This window comes from Acipenser ruthenus, chromosome 24 (assembly GCF_902713425.1).
Source record: "Acipenser ruthenus chromosome 24, fAciRut3.2 maternal haplotype, whole genome shotgun sequence".
NCBI classification, from domain to species: domain Eukaryota; kingdom Metazoa; phylum Chordata; class Actinopteri; order Acipenseriformes; family Acipenseridae; genus Acipenser; species Acipenser ruthenus.
In genome coordinates, this window is record NC_081212.1 from 23977326 (window position 1) to 24000861 (window position 23536).

At 37.3% G+C, this 23536-nt stretch overlaps 1 protein-coding gene across 4 annotated transcripts in view; it reads left to right on the top strand.

Annotated features, from left to right (window-relative positions):
• The window catches only part of LOC117429196 (S phase cyclin A-associated protein in the endoplasmic reticulum-like), a 96448-nt gene extending 73427 nt beyond the window's left edge, over window positions 1-23021 (top strand). For all 4 annotated transcript variants that reach the window (XM_058998845.1, XM_058998843.1, XM_058998844.1 and 1 more), the window contains 7 exons: window positions 220-452; window positions 4040-4195; window positions 10157-10394; window positions 12914-13063; window positions 19644-19835; window positions 21854-21905; window positions 22163-23021. In XM_058998845.1, the coding sequence (XP_058854828.1) occupies window positions 220-452; window positions 4040-4195; window positions 10157-10394; window positions 12914-13063; window positions 19644-19835; window positions 21854-21905; window positions 22163-22266 (1125 nt within the window). In that variant the 3' untranslated portion in view covers window positions 22267-23021. The remainder of the gene's footprint in view (window positions 1-219; window positions 453-4039; window positions 4196-10156; window positions 10395-12913; window positions 13064-19643; window positions 19836-21853; window positions 21906-22162) is intronic.
• The last annotated feature ends 515 nt before the right edge of the window (window positions 23022-23536 follow it).

Sequence of the window (23536 nt, forward strand, 5' to 3'; positions counted from 1 at the left end):
TTTGCCACTGCAGCCAAGCAGCACAGGAGTAGAGAGAAACTGAGACCAAAAATGACTTGAGTGAAGCAGAAAATGTAAATCCCAGTACAGGCAAAATAAGTTTGAGAAACACCTTTACAGGCCTCCAACTTTGAAACTGTGGAAGTCCAGCTATTTAACAGAGTGGTAAAGAAGTTTAGTTGATTTGGGGTTTTCTTTTCTTTTGTCTTCCCCCTTTAGTTGCATGTTCCTGATGAAGATAAAACTATTTTTGGAAGGAGTGTAAGCAAACAGGTATTTGAAGGGCTGACCACAGGACTCCTTAAGACCACTGCATCAGTTCTGGGATTCCTGCTCTCCAATCTCCCTGAGGGGAACAGTCAGCCCGGCACACCCAGAATATCAACACAGGAAACGAAAAACAAGCCTTCCCCAAACGAGGCCTTAAATTGCAGGGTACAAGACCTCATCAGGTAAAAATGAGTTCAAAACTACACACACATACTCACTCACACATATACTCACACACATACATGCTCACACACACATACCACTGTGGCTGTGTGCTGTTATTAACCCCTTCCTTCTTGAAAATTCTAAGCATAAAAGCTGTCTCTAGTGACAGCAGTTCATTATAATCATGCAGCATCAGAAGAATAGATTGATACATAAGTGTGGCAGTGAGAGCTGCAGTGGGGACGTCAGACCAGGAAATGAAACAGAAACACAAAAACGTACGGGGCTAAACTGAGCCGCAGTGGTGCTCAGCTTTTTATTCATTAATTAAACAAACCAAACACACCAAAACAAATGGGCACATTGGCCAAAGTAAAATAACACAAACAATAATGATTATTTTGTATAACACGTACTTTAGTTTGCTTTCTTAACTCCTCTCTATTCTCAATTGCTCTGAGCCTGGAGTGGGTCTTTTATACTGTGGCTGGAGCTTTAATTACCTGTTAAACAATTACCTTATTAAGGCTCCAGCCACATTCCCACTGGCTTTATCAGGGTGGGGATTTAACCTTTTCGCCAGTCTAAAATAATAAATAATAATATCGGACGGCTTTCGTATGTCCGTACACAAACACAATGTAATAATAATAATAATAATAATAATAATAATAATAACAGCAATACAAATGAAAATACATACATAAATAAATTTATATATACAAGGGGTGGGCACCCCGTCACAATAAGATACAGACAATATGTGGGCACTTGGGATGGGAGGAGATCAGAATGGGATCAGGTTTCACTGTTGCCCACACTGGCCTGGACAATCAGTTTCTTCTAAGGAAACTAAGATATTGGATACAAGGCAGCGTGACCCAGAACAGACATTGCGGCTCTCTAAAATGTCCATAATAATAATAATAATAATAATAATAATAATAATAACAACGTTTCATACTGGCATTTTAAAGTTTGTGTTTCATGCTAAAGCTTTGTTTATGTCTTTCATGCTGAAGCTTAAGACTAAATCTTATGTCTGTCTTCTATTTCTATTGAGTGGAGCCAAAATCTGCTGTGTTCAAGATGTGACACTCCTAGTTTAAGTGAAGGCTGTCTGTGTTTCATTAAGGACAAAGACTGAAAGAAAACATATACATTTTCAGTGCATCTTTGAAAGATTAAAGCATTCTTCTGCTGCCTTGGATTTCCCTAAAAATTGTGTACTTACTTGATGGTGGTCAGTTGATGCATCCGATTTTAATTATGAAAATATAAACCCTACATCAGATGTATAAGTTGTAGAAAAGTCCTCATGAACCCTTTCCTCCTTTAGAAACGTAATTCTTCCCTATTGATACTAGTATAGCAGCTCAACAGTCATCAAAGATAGATATTGGTCATAAAAGGTTGCTACCTGACAAGATCAAATGAATATTTACAACAGGGTTAAAAGTGTAGGTGGCCGTACATAGTTAAACATGTCACATTTAAATCTTTACCTGTATCTCGAGAAACAAATCTATCTGTGTTGAAACCTGATATTAAAGTAATGCTATGTCTTCAAAACCACTTGCCCAAATTTGATTAAACTTTATGAATTCCAGTTGTGTGAGTGTTGCTCACAGTGAAGGATGTATCTTGGGAATCTCTGGATGTGCAATTCTAAATGCTGTTGATGTAGGTCAAGGTAACCCATTTTTTCATGGCACCTTTTTGATTTGTTATCTATATTCTTGGCTGGGAGGTAGTATTTGGTAATGGCTAGTTGCCGTTACTGGAAAGTGTGTGTCATAAATGCGAAACAATTAGTATTTAAGTCCCATTAAGTACTGATATCAGTGTTGAGACCGCATCAAATTGTTTGTCAAAGATTTTTTTTTATTATTTTTTTTTTTTACATTTTACAGACATGCCTTGCTTTCATTTATGTTTCTACTCTGTATCAGATAAACAACTTTTCACTGCAACAGTTCAGTGGATTTATACATTTCTTCAGTTTTCAAAATATGAGGATTTTTAGATGTACAAAGTCTAAACATTGGTGCACGTGGAGCTGTTTTATGTACCTCAGCGATATCATGAATTACAGCAGTAGAGTATAAAACCAGCTGCAAATGACCATTGTTGTAAATATTATGTACTGTACAAAAAGATAAGCATGCACTAATGGATAACAAACAGACAAAAAGATCTTAAAAGATATATATCTTATCCATTAATAGTCCAAACGTTCTAAGAAGCACAAATGTTTTAGTAAAATGCATTTACTGGTAACATAAGTAACACGCTGTACAAGAATCTACATTCTCGCACAAATACTGCTAGAACATTGATACACCCTTTAAGTCATCAAAGCAAAAAACACTTTGTATTCCTTTTGTCTAAGGAAAGTATAGTAAAGGATAAAGTCAGAATTATAAGCTTTAGTTCTAGTGACACGTACCCTGTAGAACTTTTTTTTTTTAATTACCAACATTTGAGAGCACCTCTTTGAGAAGACAAAAAAAAAAAAAGATTTGAAGTTACATTTTCAGAAGGCTGTTTTCTTCTGAAGTGAATAGGGATGACATGGTGGGAGGTCTGCTGATTGATAGTTTCGTACTCCTGGTCATATGACACTAGGTGGGCTAAACCCAGGCACTCCTCAGGGCCCCAGGCCCTGGGGCTCTCTGGAGGGGCCTTATGCTGAGCAGGGTGGTTAAAGACATGGAGACAGGGTAATCGTGCATATAAGAGTGATTTGTTACTGAGTGGAGAGAATTCTCTTCAAACCTGTCACAAACAGACAAATTAGCAATATTATAATAAGAAGTTGTCACACTGGGAGGCTACCTTCAAGGTACCGTATCAGGTGTCCGCTTTGGTGTTTTGGGTACAAATTACAGTGTAGCTCGTTGTTCTTCTGGGGCTCAGGAAGTTCATGTTAAATATTTTAGCTGGGTTTCTAAATTATTAAAGCCTCAAAATACATTTTCCCATTTAGTATTTCCTGATGAATCCACTCTGTGTAATGTTTTTATGAAGATTCCTAATGAAACTATACATATGTCTGTCATTTTCTTGCAAGGCTGTTTTTCTTCTTGCTGTTCTATGTGTTTTTTTGTTTTTTTTTGGTTGTCTTACAAAAATTCATATACTTGTTTTCATTTTTTGTTTTGTTTTGTATTGTGGTAACTACTGTCCAAACAAACAAGTTAACACCGCAGTTTAGTTCTTCAATAAATACTGAGCCTGTAAACTTAAATTTCCCATATTTGTGTTATGGGATGTAATGTTCAAACCACAGGATATACTGTGAAGGAATTATATAAATGAAACAATCCCTCTTTTCTGCAAATAATAACAATTTCTGACACCAAAAAGCCTCCAAACAGTGGGATTATGGCAGAACCCACCCAGTGGATCTCAGTTCAGTAGCTGCATTGAGAGCGTGAAGGGAGAACAGGTTTGGCGGTGAACTGCTGGCTATGTGTATCTCCTGTAAGTGATTCTGTGGGGGACTATGGGGTTAGTACAGGTTTTCTTTGATCCTGATAAGCAGTATGTAAACACTTTTTAATTGTAATGAAAACCTTTGTCCTTTCTGTTTCTTTTCCAGTTACTTAGTGTACATGGGCTTGATTGACAAGTTGTATGGCTGCTTCCTCTCTATACAAGGCCCTGTTGATGAGAATCCAAAGATGGCAACCTTCCTCCAACACGCTACAGAGCTCTTACATGGCATGTGCAAGTTGTGCTTTGCTGTGACTGGCAGGTAAGATGCCCAGTGGATGGGCTCCATGGATTGGATTTACTTTGCCAAGACTTCTTGGGCTAGATTTAATAAGCTTTTGCTCCAGTGCAAAGTTTGCTCCACTTTTCTTCTGTAATTACTTGATGTTAAAATAATATGTATTTGGTCAACTTAACAGTTCTCATTTTCCATAGTAAACACAAAGCAAAATTGAACCTGATGATAAAATCTTCAATTTATTTGTATTAATAAATGGTGTCATTTCCTACTGGGTTAACATGAAAATGTTAGTAATTACACAGTACTGTTTTTGAGTAAGTGTAAGTCAGCAAGTCACTATTTGTGTGTCGTGCTAGATTGAGCATCCTGATGTAACATTTTAACCTAAAGGAGAGAAAACCCTGGTGTCAAAGACCTGCAGTGTCTTTTTGCTTCCATTTTCTTCCAGTCAGCTACTATTGACTGGCTCTGGTATGATAAATATAGTCTTGTTAGCCATGAAACTGGATTTGTTTCCTACAGATGAAAGCAGCGGACCGCAGATCTATTCAGAATTGAATTCATTCATTCCTTTATATGACTTTTGACATTACTGTACCAGGAAACAACCTGCAATGATTGCATTTGACAACCTACAAATCAGCCTGCCAAGGCTGCTCCCGGCAGTACTGGGTTGCAATCCACAAACAGATTTAGAGGACACTTTACTGTGTTGCAACAATAGAAAGCTCTAGACATAAGGCTATGACTATTTATTATTAATTGTTTGGTTTATATTTACTATATGTAGTCCAGTGACTCGCTGAGAGTGTGTACTAAAACATGACACTTACTGTTTGTTTTGTTCATTCATTGTCTAGTCATGTGACTTGCTGTTTCAGATTAAGTCTGTTCTGTGAACAGCCTGGTTATGAGAACAATTTTATCATGCCTCAGGTGATAAGTGCGGCATTCTATATACATTGACATTAGTTAACCAAATAATGAAGGAATTGCCTGTTTAAACGGTTCACCAATTTGTATAATCAGTAGCTTAATGTGATTAACACAGTGTTTTAGAGATTTAGGGTACTTCTATATTATTATTATTATTTGTTTATTTAGCAGACGCCTTTATCCAAGGCGACTTACAGAGACTAGGGTGTGTGAACTACGCATCAGCTGCAGAGTCATTACAACTACGTCTCACCCGAAAGACGGAGCACAAGGAGGTTAAGTGACTTGCTCAGGGTCACACAATGAGTCAGTGGCTGAGGTGGGATTTGAACCGGGGACCTTCTGGTTACAAGCCTGTTTCTTTAACCACTGGACCATACAGCCTCCTATAGGTTTACAAAAAAAAAGTATCAGAAGAGAGAATACTTTCTCACCCTTCATGACTTTAAGCAGCAGTGTGGAGTAGTGGTTAGGGCTCTGGTCTCTTGACCAGAGGGTTGTGGGTTTAATCCCAGGTGGGGGACACTGCTGCTGTATCCTTGAGCAAGGTACTTTACCTAGATTGCTCCAGTAAAAACCCAACTGTATAAATGGGTAATTGTATGTAAAAAAAATAATGTGGTATCTTGTAACAATTGCAAGTCACCCTGGATAAGGGCGTCTGCTAATAAATAAATAAATAAATAATAATAATAATAATAATAAACGTGGATTAGGCTTTCGTCATTAATTTGTCGTACAGTAATGTGGCCATACATTTCTAACAAGAAGAAACTAGTATTTTATATTTCATCATACCAGCTACTACTCTCTGAAAACTAAAAAGGCTTTTCCTCTCCACTGTTTGTAAAACACCAGAGGGTCTTTGCACTCTAAGAATTCATCCTCTTTGTTAGCCATCAGAAGTCAGTTATTGGTGGCTGATTCTAATATTCTCAAAGAGTTCCTACCTGTCCAGTTTAAGCACCTAAACCAGTTTTATGATTGATAAATGATACATATATGTCAGGGAATATACACTGTCTGTTGCTTTACAAGACTCCCTGATTAACAGGAATTCCTGTCTGACTTGCTTTTCAATGCTTTGCTCTTTTCTGTGTCACAATGGCCTGAGTTGGTAGACTTGAAAGATGATTACATCAAGCTCAATGTTGCTGTTGTGTGATTTTTTTTTTTTTAAGTTTTAGTTTTTCGCTGTCTTTTAAACAAAGTTTTCATATAATATTGGTACAAAACGCATTACCATATACGTTTATGCAGTCAGTACTTGTGGTTATACATACGCAGTTTTATACAAATAAAATTTGTGTTTATTTTTGGTTAGTATAAATGATAGATATTAATATACAAATAGAAACTGGTTTCTGTTGTAACACTGCTGTATTTTTTTCTCTTAAGAGTTCACATGGTTTTGAAATGTACTGGATAGATGGCACTAAAGACTAAAGCTTTCCCACAGTATGTAATGAGTGTCCCTCATTCCTGCCCTAAAGGGACCACCCATATGGGGATGAGCGGGTAATTCAGCCTCTAAAAAGCCATCCACAAATGCTGACGTGGAACCAGTACAGTGAACTGTTGATCTTAAACCAATATGCATTCCAATAGCTAGGAATAATCTCTTAAGTAGTTGCATTTGTAGAATCGTCTTCTTTACCTGCACTTCCCAGCAGTGCAAGCCAATGTCTAACCCCATTCAGACTCCTTAACATCAACATTCCATTCCGTTACAGACTGTAAGCACTCCATAAACGGAGGCTGATGACTGTACATTTCAATTTCCAGTATGCAGTTGTGGGTAACAAATTATTTGACCTCTTTTGTTATTTATATTTTATGCACAGACATGTCAAAGTCCAATTGATCATTAAAATGTTTTAAACGAAGCTCCATTTGGCAGTTTTTTGGGGGGGTAGAATTGGTTTCACAGCATGGGTGGCGTGTTCAGCAACTCGTATGCAGATTAGGTCTTTTAATTAACTAGGAGCAATTCATAATTTTTATAGTTATTTTTATTGGAGCTCTGTAACTCAGTTATAACTACGGCACAGGGAGTGGATTGTAAAGTGTTCCTTATGCTTCTCCTTGTGCCACTTCTGTAATTAAAAAATCTCCTATAAGCTGTAAACCTCATGGAAAACTGTTCAAACTAGTCAAAGAAGATACCCTATAATCATAGGGTTTAGCTTTTCTTAATATGCCACTGAATAGATGACTTTGGACTTCAATTACCTTCTGGGCATAATTTGTCCCCATTTTATCTACTGTTATTAATATAGTAAGAAACAGAATACGCTAATTTCAATGCTCCTGCCCGCATCAGTGTTGTTCCTTGTTAGTTTATAACATTACCATTGTTTTACTCCTACTAATGTGTGACAAACTTTGGGCCAGTTGTCGGCCTGATTGGACATCATGGACAGAAGTCTTTTTAATGTACTTCTTCTCAGTTGGCAGCCGTGCAGGCAAACATTCAATAAGCACAGAAGCCCAAGTAAACTGTGCATGCAGTAGCAGTAGGCCCAGCAGGACAGAGATTGACATCTCAGCATTGGTTCAGTTTCAGGTGATTAAAAACAATGTAATGGCAGGGTGGATGGCTGTGTGGTCGAGTGGTTAAAGAAACGGGCTTGTAACCAGAAAGTCCCCGGTTCAAATCCCACCTCAACCACTGACTCATTGTGTGACCCTGAGCAAGTCACTTCACCTCCTTGTGCTCCGTCTTTCGGGTGAGATGTAGTTGTAAGTGACTCTGTAGCTGATGCATAGTTCACACACCCTAGTCTCTGTAAGTCGCCTTGGATAAAGGCGTCTGCTAAATAAACAAATAATAATAATAATAATATGGGGGAAAAAAGCATGAAGCTAAATGACTGTAACCTGTGCAAGGCTTCAGGTCTCCGTGGCGTTTTATCTGAAGAACACACCAAAACCTGCAGAGAATTCCTATTACTTCCACCTAGTTATTAGGGGCTTCTAACGTTAAACAAACACAGGCCCATTTGGAATCTGTACAATAAATTCAGACACATTTGTCTCCAGTTCTGTCTCTGATTGTGACATCAAGTGCTGACTTTTGACCTCTTTAGTTCTTGAGTGGCGATTGACATTGCTGACAGCAGTGTGTGCACGAGACTCTCAGGGAGTTTGTGTGTGTGTCTAATGTAAGTAAATAAAGGCAAAGTATTTTTTTTACTTTCATGCTATTACCTCTTTCACCTGAGAGGCTGGCCTGTAGGGCTGGAAGCTTTGTGGGGGTCAGTCATCTCTCTTCTACTGTCTTCTTGAGATCACTGAGTCACTGATGCAGCACTAAAATGTCTGCTTTTGGAGGGGAGACTCAATGTCCGATTAGGCACTGGGCTTTCAACATCAAACGATGAGACAGGGATTGGTTAGGACAAAGAATATTTAACAAAAAGAAAAAGTTTCTATAGTTGGAGCACAATAGCTAAAGCAAAACATGCACTTAAACACTCTTACCGTTTTCTAAGATGCACAAATATTTGTTAGACAGCTGAAGTAAGGCTCATTCATTTCCTGAATAGTTCAAAAGTTTGTGTCTTTAGTTTGGGAGTCAGACTTTAAAGAAGATAAAGCAAAACAAAATGGAAACTTTAGAGCCCAACTTTAAAAATATGTAACCGCACATTTTTCTATCGTAGATACATACAGAACTGTGTATGATACTGTATTAGTAATTTGCCCTGTTTTCGTAGTGGTGGCTTGCCTTTTAATATCTATCTGTATATTATTATTATTATTATTATTAATATTATTATTATTATTATTATTATTAGTACAACAGTATCATTATTCTGTTAGCCATTAGCCTGTTTACATAATATTTATTGTACGGGTGTATTAAAGTAGAAGTCTAGGCATATATATTCTATTATAGAGGATTTGTTTCATTAGTGGAAAGGGACAGTCTGATTTATTTAAACTTCTGTAATGTAGTTTTTATTTCCCCCCCCAAAAATGAACACTGGTATTTTTGCAAGCAGTCTTGCAGTTCTGAGTGTGAGCTCTGTCTTCACCTGCAGGGCTTGACATTTCTAAGCATGTGAAGTGAGCCTGCACCAAAATCTGCTTTGGGTTAGCCTGGCTAACTGCTTCACTGTTGTTTTAAATGCCAGAAGAATATCCTTAATTGAATATGTTTTAAAAACACTGAGGATTGCCAGAAAGGTGTTACTAACTATATCTAAAAATCCACATTATGAGCTTTTAAATGTTGAAATCTGTGCGTTTTATTATTAGTTTTTTGGGTTTTTTTATCTAGAAAATAGTAGTGTGGTGTGCTTATTTTCATAGTTAGAAAATCTGCTAGCCAAGAAGGAGAAGAAAATATACTAATACTGTAGATAACTGCTGCTTTGTTTTCAGAGCTGCGGTTTTATAAGTGGCATTTCTAGTTTACTGTCTCTGGTAACATTAGACAAACTTTTATGTTGGAGCTACCCACTAAGAGAAACGAACCTGGAAATAATTTTCAGGAAAGACACAGACGACGTAGCTGATATAAATTATGCAAAGAAGGTCATGTCAAGATGTAAAGGATTGCGTGGATTTGAAGTTTTGAAGGAGGGCTGGGAGCCTCACTGCAATACCACTTTAGACATAAGCTTGTGAATTAATACCATTTTGTTTAAGAGTTTGGCCAGTGACAGAGTGTAATTTTTTAACCTGTGTATTTGGATGAATACATGTTATAACAAATATGGAATTTGTTTAAGAAGCAACACAAGTAGTTCCCATTTACATCATAAAGAAACAAGGTTCGAGCAAGTCAGTTAAACTAACCCAGCTCAGTCATAGGAGCCAGACATCTTCATACTGCATTAGTGTTTCTTGTGATGTATTTTGACAAGACATGGAAGCCTCTTTATCTTTTAAAAAGCAGGTATACCTACATGCTGACAGTAATATGCATTGGTATTTAACTATATCCTGACTAATAACCAATACTGGGTATTAACACTGCCACACCCCACCGACCTCCTAATGGCAGGCTTTCTAATTAGTTCTCCTTTTCTCTGACAGGTCTCCTAGCATTTTTGACAATAAACGCCAGGATCCCACAGGGCTAACTGCCCTGCTTCAGTCCACTGATCTGGTGGGAGTGCTCCACATGCTCTATTGCATCCTCCTTCACGGGTCTACCCCAGATCCCAACACAGCCAGTCCTGTCGAGGGCTACCCAGAAAGCGTCATCCAAGTTGCCATCCACAGCATTCGCTTCTTGAATAGTTTTGCACTTTTGGACCTGTCGGCATTCCAGGTAAACATGATCCTTTCTACCGATGGTGTTCAACCCTGGTCCTCCAACAGTGCTCTGGAAAATGAAAAGTTAGCCAGTTAGGGTTACTTGTGAATACTAGAGTTGACAACCGCTGGCTTTAAATGAAATCTTTTTGGATATAAAGAAGGTTCATTATTAGGCAATGTTATGCACATGAAGAGCAGTTGTTGTTAACAGTTTGAATGATAATATGGGTGCACAGCAAGACTGAAGCTGGGAAATGAAACTGTATCACAAATCTTTAAGGAACGGCAATGTCCACAGAGACTACTACTGATCGGTATTCAGCATGTTTGTCATGCCAGTTATAAAGACCGACACAATTTAAGGTGTGTTTTTTCCAAACCACTGTATTAAAGTTGTTGCCAAGCAGTCCTCAGATGCCTGCACTCACCCACTTGGCAAACAAACAAACAGACAAACAAACAAACAAACATGCCCAGACAAATACAAACATAGTCTGCAAATCATTTAGACAGCTGCCCATTTGGAGCGCCAAAGTTGCCATTGGGAAGCAACATTTCCTTCAGAACAAAGCTGACCTTTTGTACATAAACTTGTGCGCCCTCTAACCTTTAGTAATCTGTTAAGGTTAGACACAGAGCGTTAGGTCACAACATGGGTGATCATGTACAATTAGTATAGGAGCCAGTCCCAACTGCACCGCCGATGAGAAGTAGATGCAAATCCCTTGTGCTAAATCAGTGACAAACAGCCAACCACAGAGGCGGACATATTGACATCATTCATTTTTTACTACTAGCAATGATCTCCAGCAGTTTTTTGTTTTAAGTGTATTTGAAACATCTGCTTGCCGCGGTAGTTTCTTAGTAGTTTTTATGTATATTTTTTTAATTAAACACTTTATTAACTAAAATTGTAATCACCTTGTGTTTTAAATGATATCATGCTGGTGACTAATAGATACTAGGAAAGGTGAATCCTTTACTTGTTTAACACTTTTCTATTCATGAGCAACGTCGCCTGAGGTTCTACTGGCTTCCAGTGCTTCAGCAGTGCAGTCTGTAATTGGGTTTCCTATCAGAGATCTGAGGTTGGTTTTTGTAAAGAAGGTAGTTGCAGAAGTTTATAAGAAGGAACAGCTTAATTAGGACAGTATGTATGGCAGGGACTGGAATGTAAACCAAAGGAAGAATTTCACTGCGTAGAAGATTATATAAAAGCTCCTCAGGTGTTATTGTTTGTGAGGCTGTTTGGATGTCCCTCTTGGTTTGATTCGATTCTCTCCTGACCCTTTGCTGCTCTGTCACTTTGACATGTTTAGTAAATACAGGCTGTGGGTTTCAGATACAATCTGATCTTTAGAGCACTGTGACTGCATCCTCAAACAGAGACCTGCAATTGCTTCGTCCATGATAATGGATTTCATTGTACAAAAGTCTTTTAAAGTCAGTGAAGATCGTAAACATCTCGGAGCAATCTGTAAAAGTACTGCAGGAAAACTCTTTTTTTGTCATAAAGGAGCATGGTTAAGCAGTTCTAGTTTGTACTTTTAAGATGTGTTTTAATTCATTGATACAATACATTTAGTTGAAACACAGTTATATTCGGGATAACTGAAAAATATTTGGTGAAGTCATTGTTTTTTTTTATGTCCAAAAATAAGCAAAGCTGTTGATGGACAAAAATATCTCTCTCTGGTTAAGGCAACATTGTGAATATCCTTGACTCTTATTGAATAACATTTATTTCTTACGTTATTTCTTATATTCTGGTAATAAAAATATATACTCACTATTGATCTATAAAATAGTTTAGAAAAAATAAAATACAAAATGATGTGACTGACTTTATTATCTTTTTACGCATCCATAAAACATTTATTACACAAAAGGGCAAGCATAACTTCACTGGGGTTGACATAGGTGGATTCTAATCTGTAATTAAAAGCAGATTCAGTTTTATATCATATTTATATAAAACAATGTTCTAATTAAAATGTGCCAGCCCTTAATGGAAACTAAATTGAGTGTTCTGCGAAAAGCTTTTGCCTGCCTGAAACATCAGCTACGGTACGGTAGCCGAAATCCATCAGCAGGATTGGTCAGGGTGAACAAGGAGTCATATCTTAGTGGACCTTCCTGACTGGAGGCAGGCAATGGAAGTACCAAGTCGACAAATCTGACAGATGAAAACATTTTGAATTGCTGCTGAACATCTTAAGGTCAGCACAGTTCTGTGGAATGCCGACAGCAGCTTTGAGGTTGTAGTACTTACGCCAATTCCAATGTGGTCTACGATCTAAACAGTGTCTAAATATCCACAAACCCTGTTTTCATAGCATTTATATTGTATTTATTTAGTGATGGTAATAATAATAAAAAAAGCTTAAATAAGTTATTACTGGGAAAAAATAGCAACAGTAGTTAAAAGGAGGTGGAATTTAAATACGCCTCTGTTTAGATCATTCTGCCCCAGAATATATAGTGCGTTATTTTGTTAAATGGTGTATAAATGGTTGTTCTTTCTCTTGTCAGTCTGTGTTAGGAGCTGAGGGCCTCTCTCTGGCTTTCCGACACATTATCAGCTCCCTGCTGTGGTATTGCTCCCATCACACCTGCGAGCACCTGCTTCATGAGGTCATCATCTGTGTTGGATACTTCACAGTCAACCACCAAGACAACCAGGTAACTCTTAAAACTGGGCAGTTATGCTTTTGCTGGAGAAGCTAGTTTTTTTTTTTTATTGCAAAAATAACAGGTTTAGTGTTTTTTTTCTGCTTTTTATTTCATTGTCTGTGTGTGTTCAGTAGAGAGCTTTTTGGCGGCGCCTTTGGTATATGTATACTCTCGATAGCCCATGAAGATGCACTAATTAAAGGGAACAGCACTGCAAGGTTTTGTGTAAGGAAACACAAAAGCAACAAAAGGAGCCTCTTAAATTTTTTAAATGCCTTGGCACCACCAGTCCAGTCCACCAGTGTGCTGTCTGCTCGGCATCTCAAAGTGATCTATTGTTTTCAGTTGAACAGGCAGCCTGTGTTGGGTTTGTTCTAAGGTAGCAGAGCCTGAATGCGTGTAGCCGAAGCGGATTACTCTGCTGGGCACTGGGTCTTAACTGGCTTGTTTGCATGGTCCATAGATTTGGCACTGGTTCACAATCTGCCACAGTTGGCCGTTCTTTAGTTAAGTGAAGCATGTCCCATGATGCCAAGGGTGGACCCTTTAGGGAAAACTTTGTAATAAGAATAATGTCCTCATACATACTAAAGCCATTCAACAATTTACGGGCAGATTACAGATTCTAATTAAATTTTTGTAGTCTTAATTAAAGAATCCGCTTGGATTTTATGACAGTTCAGTTCCCTTCCACCACTCCTATCCAATTTAATTATTCTGATGTACATAATTAGCATGTGCTGGCAATTGTTCATTTCATTTGCATATTATATTGGATAATTGAATGAGAGCTGATGATTAAATTAGTGGGGATGACAGATGAATCAGCTTTGTTCATACACAGAAAAGTTAGCTGAATGACCACGTTGGGAATAGCTGCTTTTGCATATTCATTTAATCCGAAAGCATTTTGTTAATTTATAAAAATCTGTTGCAGTAGTCTTTAAACTTCTGATCTTAGCTGCAGGACACATGCTGCTGTGTTACTTCATTCTTGGCCCCTTTTCAGCTGATATTATTAAAAATGCCATCAACACAAGTGAGCAGAATGACAGGAGGAATAAAATACTTTCAAGGAAGCGCAGCTATGGTTCTTTAAATCAAATTGATTTTACTTTTTTATATATGTGTTAATATTTCTAATTCAAGTTCTAAAACTAGACTGGGATGTATTTCCTGATCGTTAATATATTATACATTGATGACAGAGAATATAGGTCTGTATATCTGTCTTTTGTCTCCTCTTACTTATAGTATGCAATACCAAGGTTAAAAAAAAGTATAAAACTTGTGTGATCAATTTGTTTAGCATTGACACGGCAGAAATGCTTTTTTTTCTGGGCAGATGTATTTGTTGGGGAAAAAAAAAATCATAAGAAGAACACATTCTTTCTTATGTTTATTAAAATAAAATGACCTGAGTCACTTGTTTGTTTGTCTGCTGTGTCTCAGTTGAGACATTCACAGTGGGTGTATTTGTCAAAAGGCTTGCTCTTGCCAATATACAACACATTCAAAAAAAGCAAGATGGGTGGAACGTCTACAGAGCCAGCCATTTTAGAGAGATTTCTATAATGTAAACACAGCCTATCAATGTGGGGCCTGTGCATGATTCAAGCATTATTTAATGCAAGGCTTATGGAGGGCCTCCTGCTGTCCACACAAATCAAAAAACGCAGAGAACTGTCTGTCAAAATGAAACCCTATCTCATTTTCCAATGACTTCTGAAATTAACAGGCAGGTGGTAGTCTGAGTAATTAATGACTTTTACTTGCCCCCAAATTAACCCACTGATAGTTGTGGCTGTCTACATTTTATTTATTTAATTTTTTTTAAAGAAAACTACTGATTTCCACACAAGTTACACAGTAGCTTTGGTTTATTTGAAACAAACAAACGAAACTTTTTTTTTTTAATTGTCAACATCACCCTACGTGATTTGATGTGACGGCTTACAAATCTAGCGAAACTAGTTCTGTTAGAATGATTAACCCCACCAATTACAGGCCTGTCACTACAGTACACTTCCGACTCTTAAAGAAACAGAAACCCTACAGTCTAAACAGCAGCCGCTGTGAGCTCAGTCGATTGCTCCTGACAATGGAAGAGACAAGTGTAAACACGACCTAATATGAATGAGGTTAATAATGATTCATACTTAAGAGTCCAAATACAATTCTTATAATGTTTAATCAACACAGATATGTTTACTACTTATTATGTATTATAAGGAGTCTATAGATTTCTAATTTTCATTCAACACAGGCAGTATTATTACTGTATGTACAGTATTATTATTATTATTATTATTATTATTATTATTATTATTATTATTATATTTTTTTAATATGTTTGATTGGCAGTTAACATCATCCTCTATGTTTACCCCTTAAACAGCCTTAACATGTTAAGTTTATAAGCTGCTTTAAATTAACAAGATTGATTGAAAGCTGACAAAGTCGTGAATCTTTAACAAAACCGGAGTACGGAAAGCGTAAAAAAATCTTTATGAATTATATTTTGTAATGGTACGAAAGATGATCCTGGGTAGTGTTTTTGTTCCTGGAATGCTGCTGTCGAGGGGGGGGGGTTAAGAAGGATAAATGTTTAGAAGGAATATTTAGAACAGCTTTAGCCTTTCACATACTTAATGTAAGCACTGGCGGCACAAGAAAGCAGCATTGACCTGAGGGCCCAAGTGGTGACATAGTCTGCTGATTCAGTGCTGGCAGCTTGAGGTTTGTTTATGTATGTGCACAAGAAATAATGCAGATCATAAAAAACTTTAAAGGGAGACTACTATCCACAATGAAAAATACCCCTTCTCTGAGGATATAAATAATACGCTGAATTCACAAAATCTATTTACACCCTAATTTAAACAATAACAATGGCATGTTTCCGTTTATATAGCATATTCCTGCAGTTTTAAAGTCTCTTGATTATTTCCAGAAAAGAGGCATAACTGGTGTTGTGAATTTGAAACACATATCCACTTGTACAGATACTTTGGAGATGTTGCTACCGTAATATATCAATTCATTGTGTATGAATAGATTAAATGTGTCTCTTTTCTGGTTTCATACTATGGCACTAAGTAGCAAATCTAAAGTTCTTTGTCTGGTTCTATCTGTGACTTTCATGATATTGATTTAGGCTGTATGACATGCCAAACAAAATTGAAAAACACTAAGGAAAATCAAGCAAAGTGTCCCCTTTCATGATAATGATTATTAGATACCCTTGGTACTAAGCAGCATTCACTGCCAGATAGCACTGTAAGATATTCCAGCGTGAGAGAACACCACATATTGCCAGAGGGCAGCTGTTGCAAGAAAACAATGAAGAATTGCAAAATCCAGTCAAGTGAATGACACCAAGGTACAAAACCATTCTCATTATTATTATTTTTTTTAATTTCAGATTAGTGTTTCTTGACTTTATGATCGATAGCCTGGACGGTATTGTAAATCCTCATTAATTGTAATACACATATTTTACTAATCGTTTAGTGCAGAGGCCTCCAAATAGTCATCATCCGGGAGCTAAATATCACTTGTGCAGACCAGAGCCAATAGATTATCGTATTTTACTAGAAAGGTTATGCTCAAAACACTTCAAAAGTTGACAATAAACACAGTACGGATATAATCAAAAGCAGTTCTGACTGCAGGGTTATTGGCAGCTGCTGTACGTTTCTTGGGTGCTATCAGGTAGCTACAAGTGAGAGTTTAGGGGCTCAGCTACAACCCTTGAAGCCACATTTTTGTTGTGATCTAATTAGTGCTGTAAAACATTTTCTAAAGGAACATAGGTATGCAGGTTTCAATAAAAAACAAAAAGTGTAATCTTGAATTGCCTTCAACAGAGGCCTCTTGATTGCCTGAATCAGGGCATTTTAAGTATAGAGTACACATAAACCCATCGATGGCTGCCCTGATGATGCGTTTAGATAAGTACTTCAAGCAGTGACTTCCTTTCATGATGTTTGCTTTTTTTCTTATCATTAACTTGACTGGGCTTCCTTAATAGCGGCACCAACGTTTATTGGGAAATGTTTTGCAGAAGCTGCATGACATGCATAAGAGGACTTTTAAACCCAGAGGAGTGTATTGAGTGTATTGAGGGTGTAAAGAGCTTGTTTCCATAGCCTGTGAGGAGCCCATTAAAAAAAAACACTCAGTGGAATTGATAAAACTCTGAAGTTAGATAGATAGATAGATAATGCCAAATTATATTTAGTATGGTTTGTTTGAACACATGGGAGATTTATATATTTTTGAAAATCAGCACACAGATGGTTAAAGGAATCCTCTGCTTTTCTTCCTTCCAGACAGGAAGGATTTCTTGTCTCCCCTCCAGTGCTCACTTCAGAGCAGACAATTTGTTTAGATTCTTGAAGGTCCTGCACTGAATCTTGTAGGATTATGAGATAGCTCAGTGATTTGTGGAATAGTGTTCAGTGAACCTTTTTTTTTTTTTCTTCCTCTAGCACAGGCACCAGTTGTGTTAAGTCCTGCTACTTCTGAATGCTTACATTTATGAGGCCTAGCACTGATGTTCCCAGGGGGAAAGAGTTATTCTTTATTTTTTATGGCTTATAATGTTTGATGCCCTGTTGAAAGATGCATTTTCTCAGTAAACCATTTTAAAATGTATTGAATGCGTTTTTTGCTGGTTGGTTTTTAAACAGACTGTCAGTGGAGAGATTTATATTTAGTGAAGCATCAAATACTTTCAAATGGATGTCAATTCTTTTTATGAGACCCAACTTAACCCTTACCTCCTTGAAAGCAACACAGACAGGTCCCCCTTTATATATTTGCCCTTGTTTTATGGCAGCCGATGGAAATCTGCCTTTCGTGCTTCTTTGTACAGCAATCGGGGCTAATAACTGTGGCTTGATTCACATGGCGTCAAAAGTGAAACCCATGTTAAGCTCCTTTGTGTGTTACAAGAGTCATTGTTGTGGGCGCAAGAGCCACTTGAAAATGATGGACATGTGAGTATGCTTCTGTTGAAGTGTCTGGTACCCTATACCCTCGCAGTCTGATTATCAACAAAAAGCACTGGGATGAGAAACGTTCTGCAGTCAAGCTCCATAAGCATTTATTATCAAAACAACAAAGTGTATATAACATAAAAAGATGCACGATAGCTTTTTGGTATACTGATGTATAAGTTATATAACATGTCCATATTTGCATTTCAGGCAATGTTTTTTTGAAAAATCAAAGATGTTGGACCATGCTTTTCTTCCATTACTTACTCCACTCTGTTGTGTGTTTATTTTCAAGACTTTGCACACTAAAACGTCAAGTGATCTTAATTTGACACGATGTCCATTTTATTTCCTTTTGAGAATTGGTGTGGAACATGGTCCAGAAGTACTTCACCTTGAAATGATAAAAATGTGAATTATTAGTTTGTTTGTCATGCTATTAAACTCTAAAGTGCATTATTAAACAGTGAGTGTATTCTAAGAGTATTGTTAAAAGTGCTTTAAAAATCTTGTAAATCCCAGTAATTTATGTCATTGTAGTTGAGGAGCTTCACCCTGCCCTTCTGGTTTCAATTTGAGCTCCACTCTGTCTGGGTGTGCACACCTGTAAAGCTGTGTTTTTCCAGCTACAATTTACAATCATGCCGTACAGTTTTACAATGTTGCTAAGCCTGCTGCAGCCTGCCTCCCAGGCTCTAGGAAGAGCCAACGGTAGGTCAAGCTATTCTTTTGTTTTGTTCCTTTGTAATCAAACTAGTCTGGGAGTGATTTGATTTTAATATTGGTGAGCTGGGTTTAATGCCTTGATTTGAAAGGGTTTGGTGAAGCTAGCAGGATGTGAGCCCAGCGAGGATTCCATTAATGGTATTGCTTCATTTCTTAATGTGCCGATGACACTCTGTAAACGGGGCCAGCTTTATGACGAGAGCCTCATTTATCCAAACAGCCCTTCTCTGGGGCCCGGCTACACTGATCGAGCTCCCTGATAAAGTAGCACAGATGGGGGGGGGGTCTGCTTTTAGAACACAATTTCCTCCTCTGTGGTTGTCTTGACTGTGATGGTATGGTGTTTGAACAGTTGTGGATTGTAGAGATGTCAAAGTGCTGCAAATGTTTTTCTATATTGAACACCATAGATTTATATTGTGGTTTTTGGAGTGAGAGGCTATGGTATCAGTCCTTGGATTGGGTTTTTACAAACAGAATTCAGAAATTAATATCTGGGGGCTGGTTAACTGTCTCACTCGGGAGTAGGTAAAAACTAATGGATATTAGAGTTACCTGGGCACTTTCAGAAAAGAGCCAAAACTGGGCAGTAGCATAAGCCCATAGAGCCAATGGATTGCCCATAGAAGGAATGCTGTTATCCCCTTTTAATGCATCTAATTGGCCTACAGATGATAAAGGTTGCCGCAAAACACACATTGATTTATCATACATTATTACTTTCCTCTTTTGTTTGATATCATTTCCATTTATATGTGTGTTTCATCTTTTTCAGCTGTTTTTGTATTTGAATTGAACTGTACGATTGCGTATCTATTAACATGATGACACGAATGTGTTTTTTGTTCTGTGTGTTCCAGGTAATCGTGCAGTCTGGCCGCCAGCCCAGTGTGCTGCAGAAACTGTGTCAACTGCCTTTCCAGTATTTCAGCGATCCGAGGCTGATCAAAGTGCTCTTCCCAACTCTCATCTCAGCTTGCTACAACAACAGCCAGAACAAGGTCATCCTGGAGCAAGAAATGAGCTGTATATTACTGGCCACTTTCATACAGGTACGTGTATGCCAATTTGTGTACAGCATTGTCTGCCAAATGCAAATTCTATGACAGCCAGCTGGATGAAGAGCGAATTCACACCCTCTGTGTGTAGCACGATGGATGTGACAGGTCTATAAAAGCCAATTGAGCTTTAAAATTTAAATAAAAGTTGATCAGCATTGTCCAATAGCGAAGAATGACACCAAAACATGATATTGTTCAACAGTTTAGCACTAATCTGTTAATCAAAAGAAACTTTGCTCTCACTTGCTGTTTGATTTTGACAACCCACATCCTGGCTTGTTTTTTTTTTTTGGTTTTCCACCAAATTAGATACTCATCTCAGAGAGGGTCAAATGCCACAGGCTAGTTTCTTGAAAAGCAGAGATTTTGTCCTTTACGGCTGGTTTGATTGTTGGTTAGATGTGGTGAAAGTGAAGGAGAAGATCTTTATTCAGGTACCAGTGGAATGTCTTAGGGGAACACGAGTATATGGAGAGAACAGCTCTCTGCGTACTTGTTTGGACATTCTTAGCTTTTTCCATATTTGATACATACTTGATTTTGTTTATGTACTGAAGGATTCAACACATAATTCACATAACTGAAACCACAAAAGATCACTCCTCATGCCTCTTTGCAGTTTTCCAACTGTATTTTGTAACCTGTACTGAAAACTCATTTTTGGCACAGCTGTGTCTAAGGGAAAAGAGTGAACACATTCCTTTACATAGTTTTGCAATACAGCTACTGATGCTGTTAGCAAACAAATTACTTGCTGGTCATTTATGCCGGCTTTACCTGCCACTGGCAAGCCCTCCAGAACACAAGTTATCTCTTTTATCTTCCTTGCTGCTCAGGCCTCTCGTTGCCCTGCTACCTAGATTAATTATTTTAAGATTCGTTTTTTATTTTGAGAGAGAAAAAATGTCACATTACTCAAACAATGAAAAGATATATGGGGGGCTGGTATATTTCTGTTTTTAACTTATACGGAGTGCCAGCTAGGTAACAAAGGGTCTGTGTTTAAATATAAAGTATTGTGGGCTGCTAATACATCACTTCGCCCTTTCTTTCACACCATTTTCATAACTTTGGTAAAAAGTTCTCATAAGCCTGTCTGTCGCAATTTATAAAAAACATCACTTGTCATATTCTCGTGATATTCTAAATGAGAAATGTTGGCACTCTCCTTTTTTTCCTGTAACCTAAGCTTTCACATATTACAGTTGTTGTCTCTGCAAGTTAACTCCAGCCTAGACTGGAACGATTTAAATGTAATTACTAGCTTCATTTTTACCTGACAGATGAAAAAAGATAAGAAAATTAGAAGATAGCAGTTGTTCTTAAATATGAATATCAAGTCAATCATTTGTTATTAGATTCTATTGTATAGAGTTAATGATAAATAAAAGAATTCCATGTACTAGATTCAGTTGCAGGCTTGTGCATATGTACCTTGGAAACCTAGTTCATTCTAGAATCATTGGTTGTATTCAGAAGAGTTCAAATAAAAGCATCCTTAGATTGAAGACTATAATTTAATTACTTCATATTAGTGCAAACTGGATTGGAAATCACCCTTACTTTCCATAACAGTTTAAAACCATACCGACGTGTGTGCCTATGGGTACTGTAAATAGTCCAGCCCAATGTGTAAAGGGTATTCTGTGCTGTGCTATAGAAGACCCTCGCCACCTTCCACGCAGTCTCTCTCGCTGAGAGTGCAATGCTGTTCTAACAGAGAGCTTGCCCTGAGACCGTGCTTGCCAATGAGCAGCCCAGTGAAACAGAGTGCAGAGTGCTTGTCATTGATGGATCAGTGATTACTTTAGGGGAACTTCCAAAGCTTGACTGGCATGAGGGTGAATAAGTTTATGTTTTGGAATAGCCTGTTAATACAGATATAGAATGTCTCTCTGTCCTTATTGCAGACATTAACATTCTGACTGTATATTCACCTCCTCATGTACATACATCGAAGGGTATTTGTTTGTTTTTTTAAAGCTAAATAACAATGCCTTCTTTCTTAGGACTCTGCACCGAGTTCAAGCCAGCCTGAAAACAGAACGTCTCAGCAAGCAGGTATCTTTTCACTGTTTCTCTTTGTTAATGGTCAAATCGTACCTGGTCATACCATTAAATGTTGCTCTAAATGTTTGGTAAGATGTAACAACTTGTAATATTAAAACCAAACCTCTTGTATATATTTCGTTTTTTTTAAGGTACGCATTTTCACTGGTAATAAAGGTATGAGTTTTGACATGTCACAGAAGTCATATAGCTGTGCTCTTTAGATGTGTGTAAATGTGTTTTCTAATTTATTATTTTCTTTTTTTCAGAAAAAGTCTCCCAGTCTCTGGACTACCTCGAGCTGTCAAATCGTTTCCCCAGAGAACAATGGGACGCAGCCCTGCAGTTTTTCCTTAAAAAGCAAGACAATTGATTTTGTTAAATGGACTGTAAATATTATTTTATTAACTGAATAAGTGGGGTGAATGGGTAGTAAGAGAAAAATCTTTACACTACAGTGACATCTAAATATATTATTGAAGTATAGGAGCACCGCAGGCTCTGAGTACAGTGGGATGGATTCATTAAGAGTGCAGCGTTTACACCCGTTTTTATGTAAAAGAGCAAAAACGTTTTGTAACATTGGCATAGTACAGACTTTGCACTGCAGCAAATTGTGAATAAAGCTGATGCATTTAACTCTTTCATGTATTATCCTTTTCCCTGCTTATAGTAAAATGCTGCAGTAGGAATTCTAAAATGAATTGAATAAAAACAAGAATGTCGCAAGCCAGAGCTGCTTTGTAAAGCTGGGAACTGTTGCCATTCCCAGTAAATTCTGAATTAAAAAATGTATGTTTTTCCTTTTAATGTAAAGTGTCACCAAAATCAGCCTGGGCACATTTTGCTGTTGTTAAAAAAAAAAAAAAAAAAAAAAAAAAAAAAAAAAAAAAGATGTTTTGTATGACCTTTTGGTTTTTTTTTGTTAATTTCTGTAATTTGCACAATCCTTGTATTTATTGTATATAACATGCTCCCTTTTTGTATTTATGAACGGTTGTGTTTTTTCGTACATTGTGTTTGTTTTCCTACCTGCTGTTTAGCAACCCTGTGTGAAACTGTACAACATAATAATATTTATTTAGAAGTGAATGTGCCAGTAATAAAATAATGCATTGCTCTTCAAAATGTGCCGTTAATATTCTTTTTGGTTTTTAACAAGTTTGAATAGTTTTGAATTGCTTTCAGAAGTATGTATAGGGACATATTACTGTGGCTTTGTTACAATTGCAAGTTATACAGATATATCAGACCCATGTGGTATATTTAGTTCATATAATTAAACTTCTGTAATCAGATACTTGTATGAGGTAAATGAGACAGGAAATGCAATCCAATTAGACAGACTAATTATTACTGCAATAGCGCAGAACTGAAGTGCCTTTCTGATGAGGATTACACCGTCTATGTTCATGCTACTGCTTTGAGCTCTGTATATTATCAGACTCCTGGGAGAAGTTTATCGCACTGTTTGTTTTTTTCTTCTGCTTATGACCAGCCTAGAAACGATATATTGAAAATGCTGATAAGAAGAGATGCCTAAATTGAGCATCCCATTGGAACTGATTATACTGCAAATAATAATCTGGGTGAATGTGCATATGATATTTAAGGATAAAGTATGTCTTTGTATTTGTTACCTT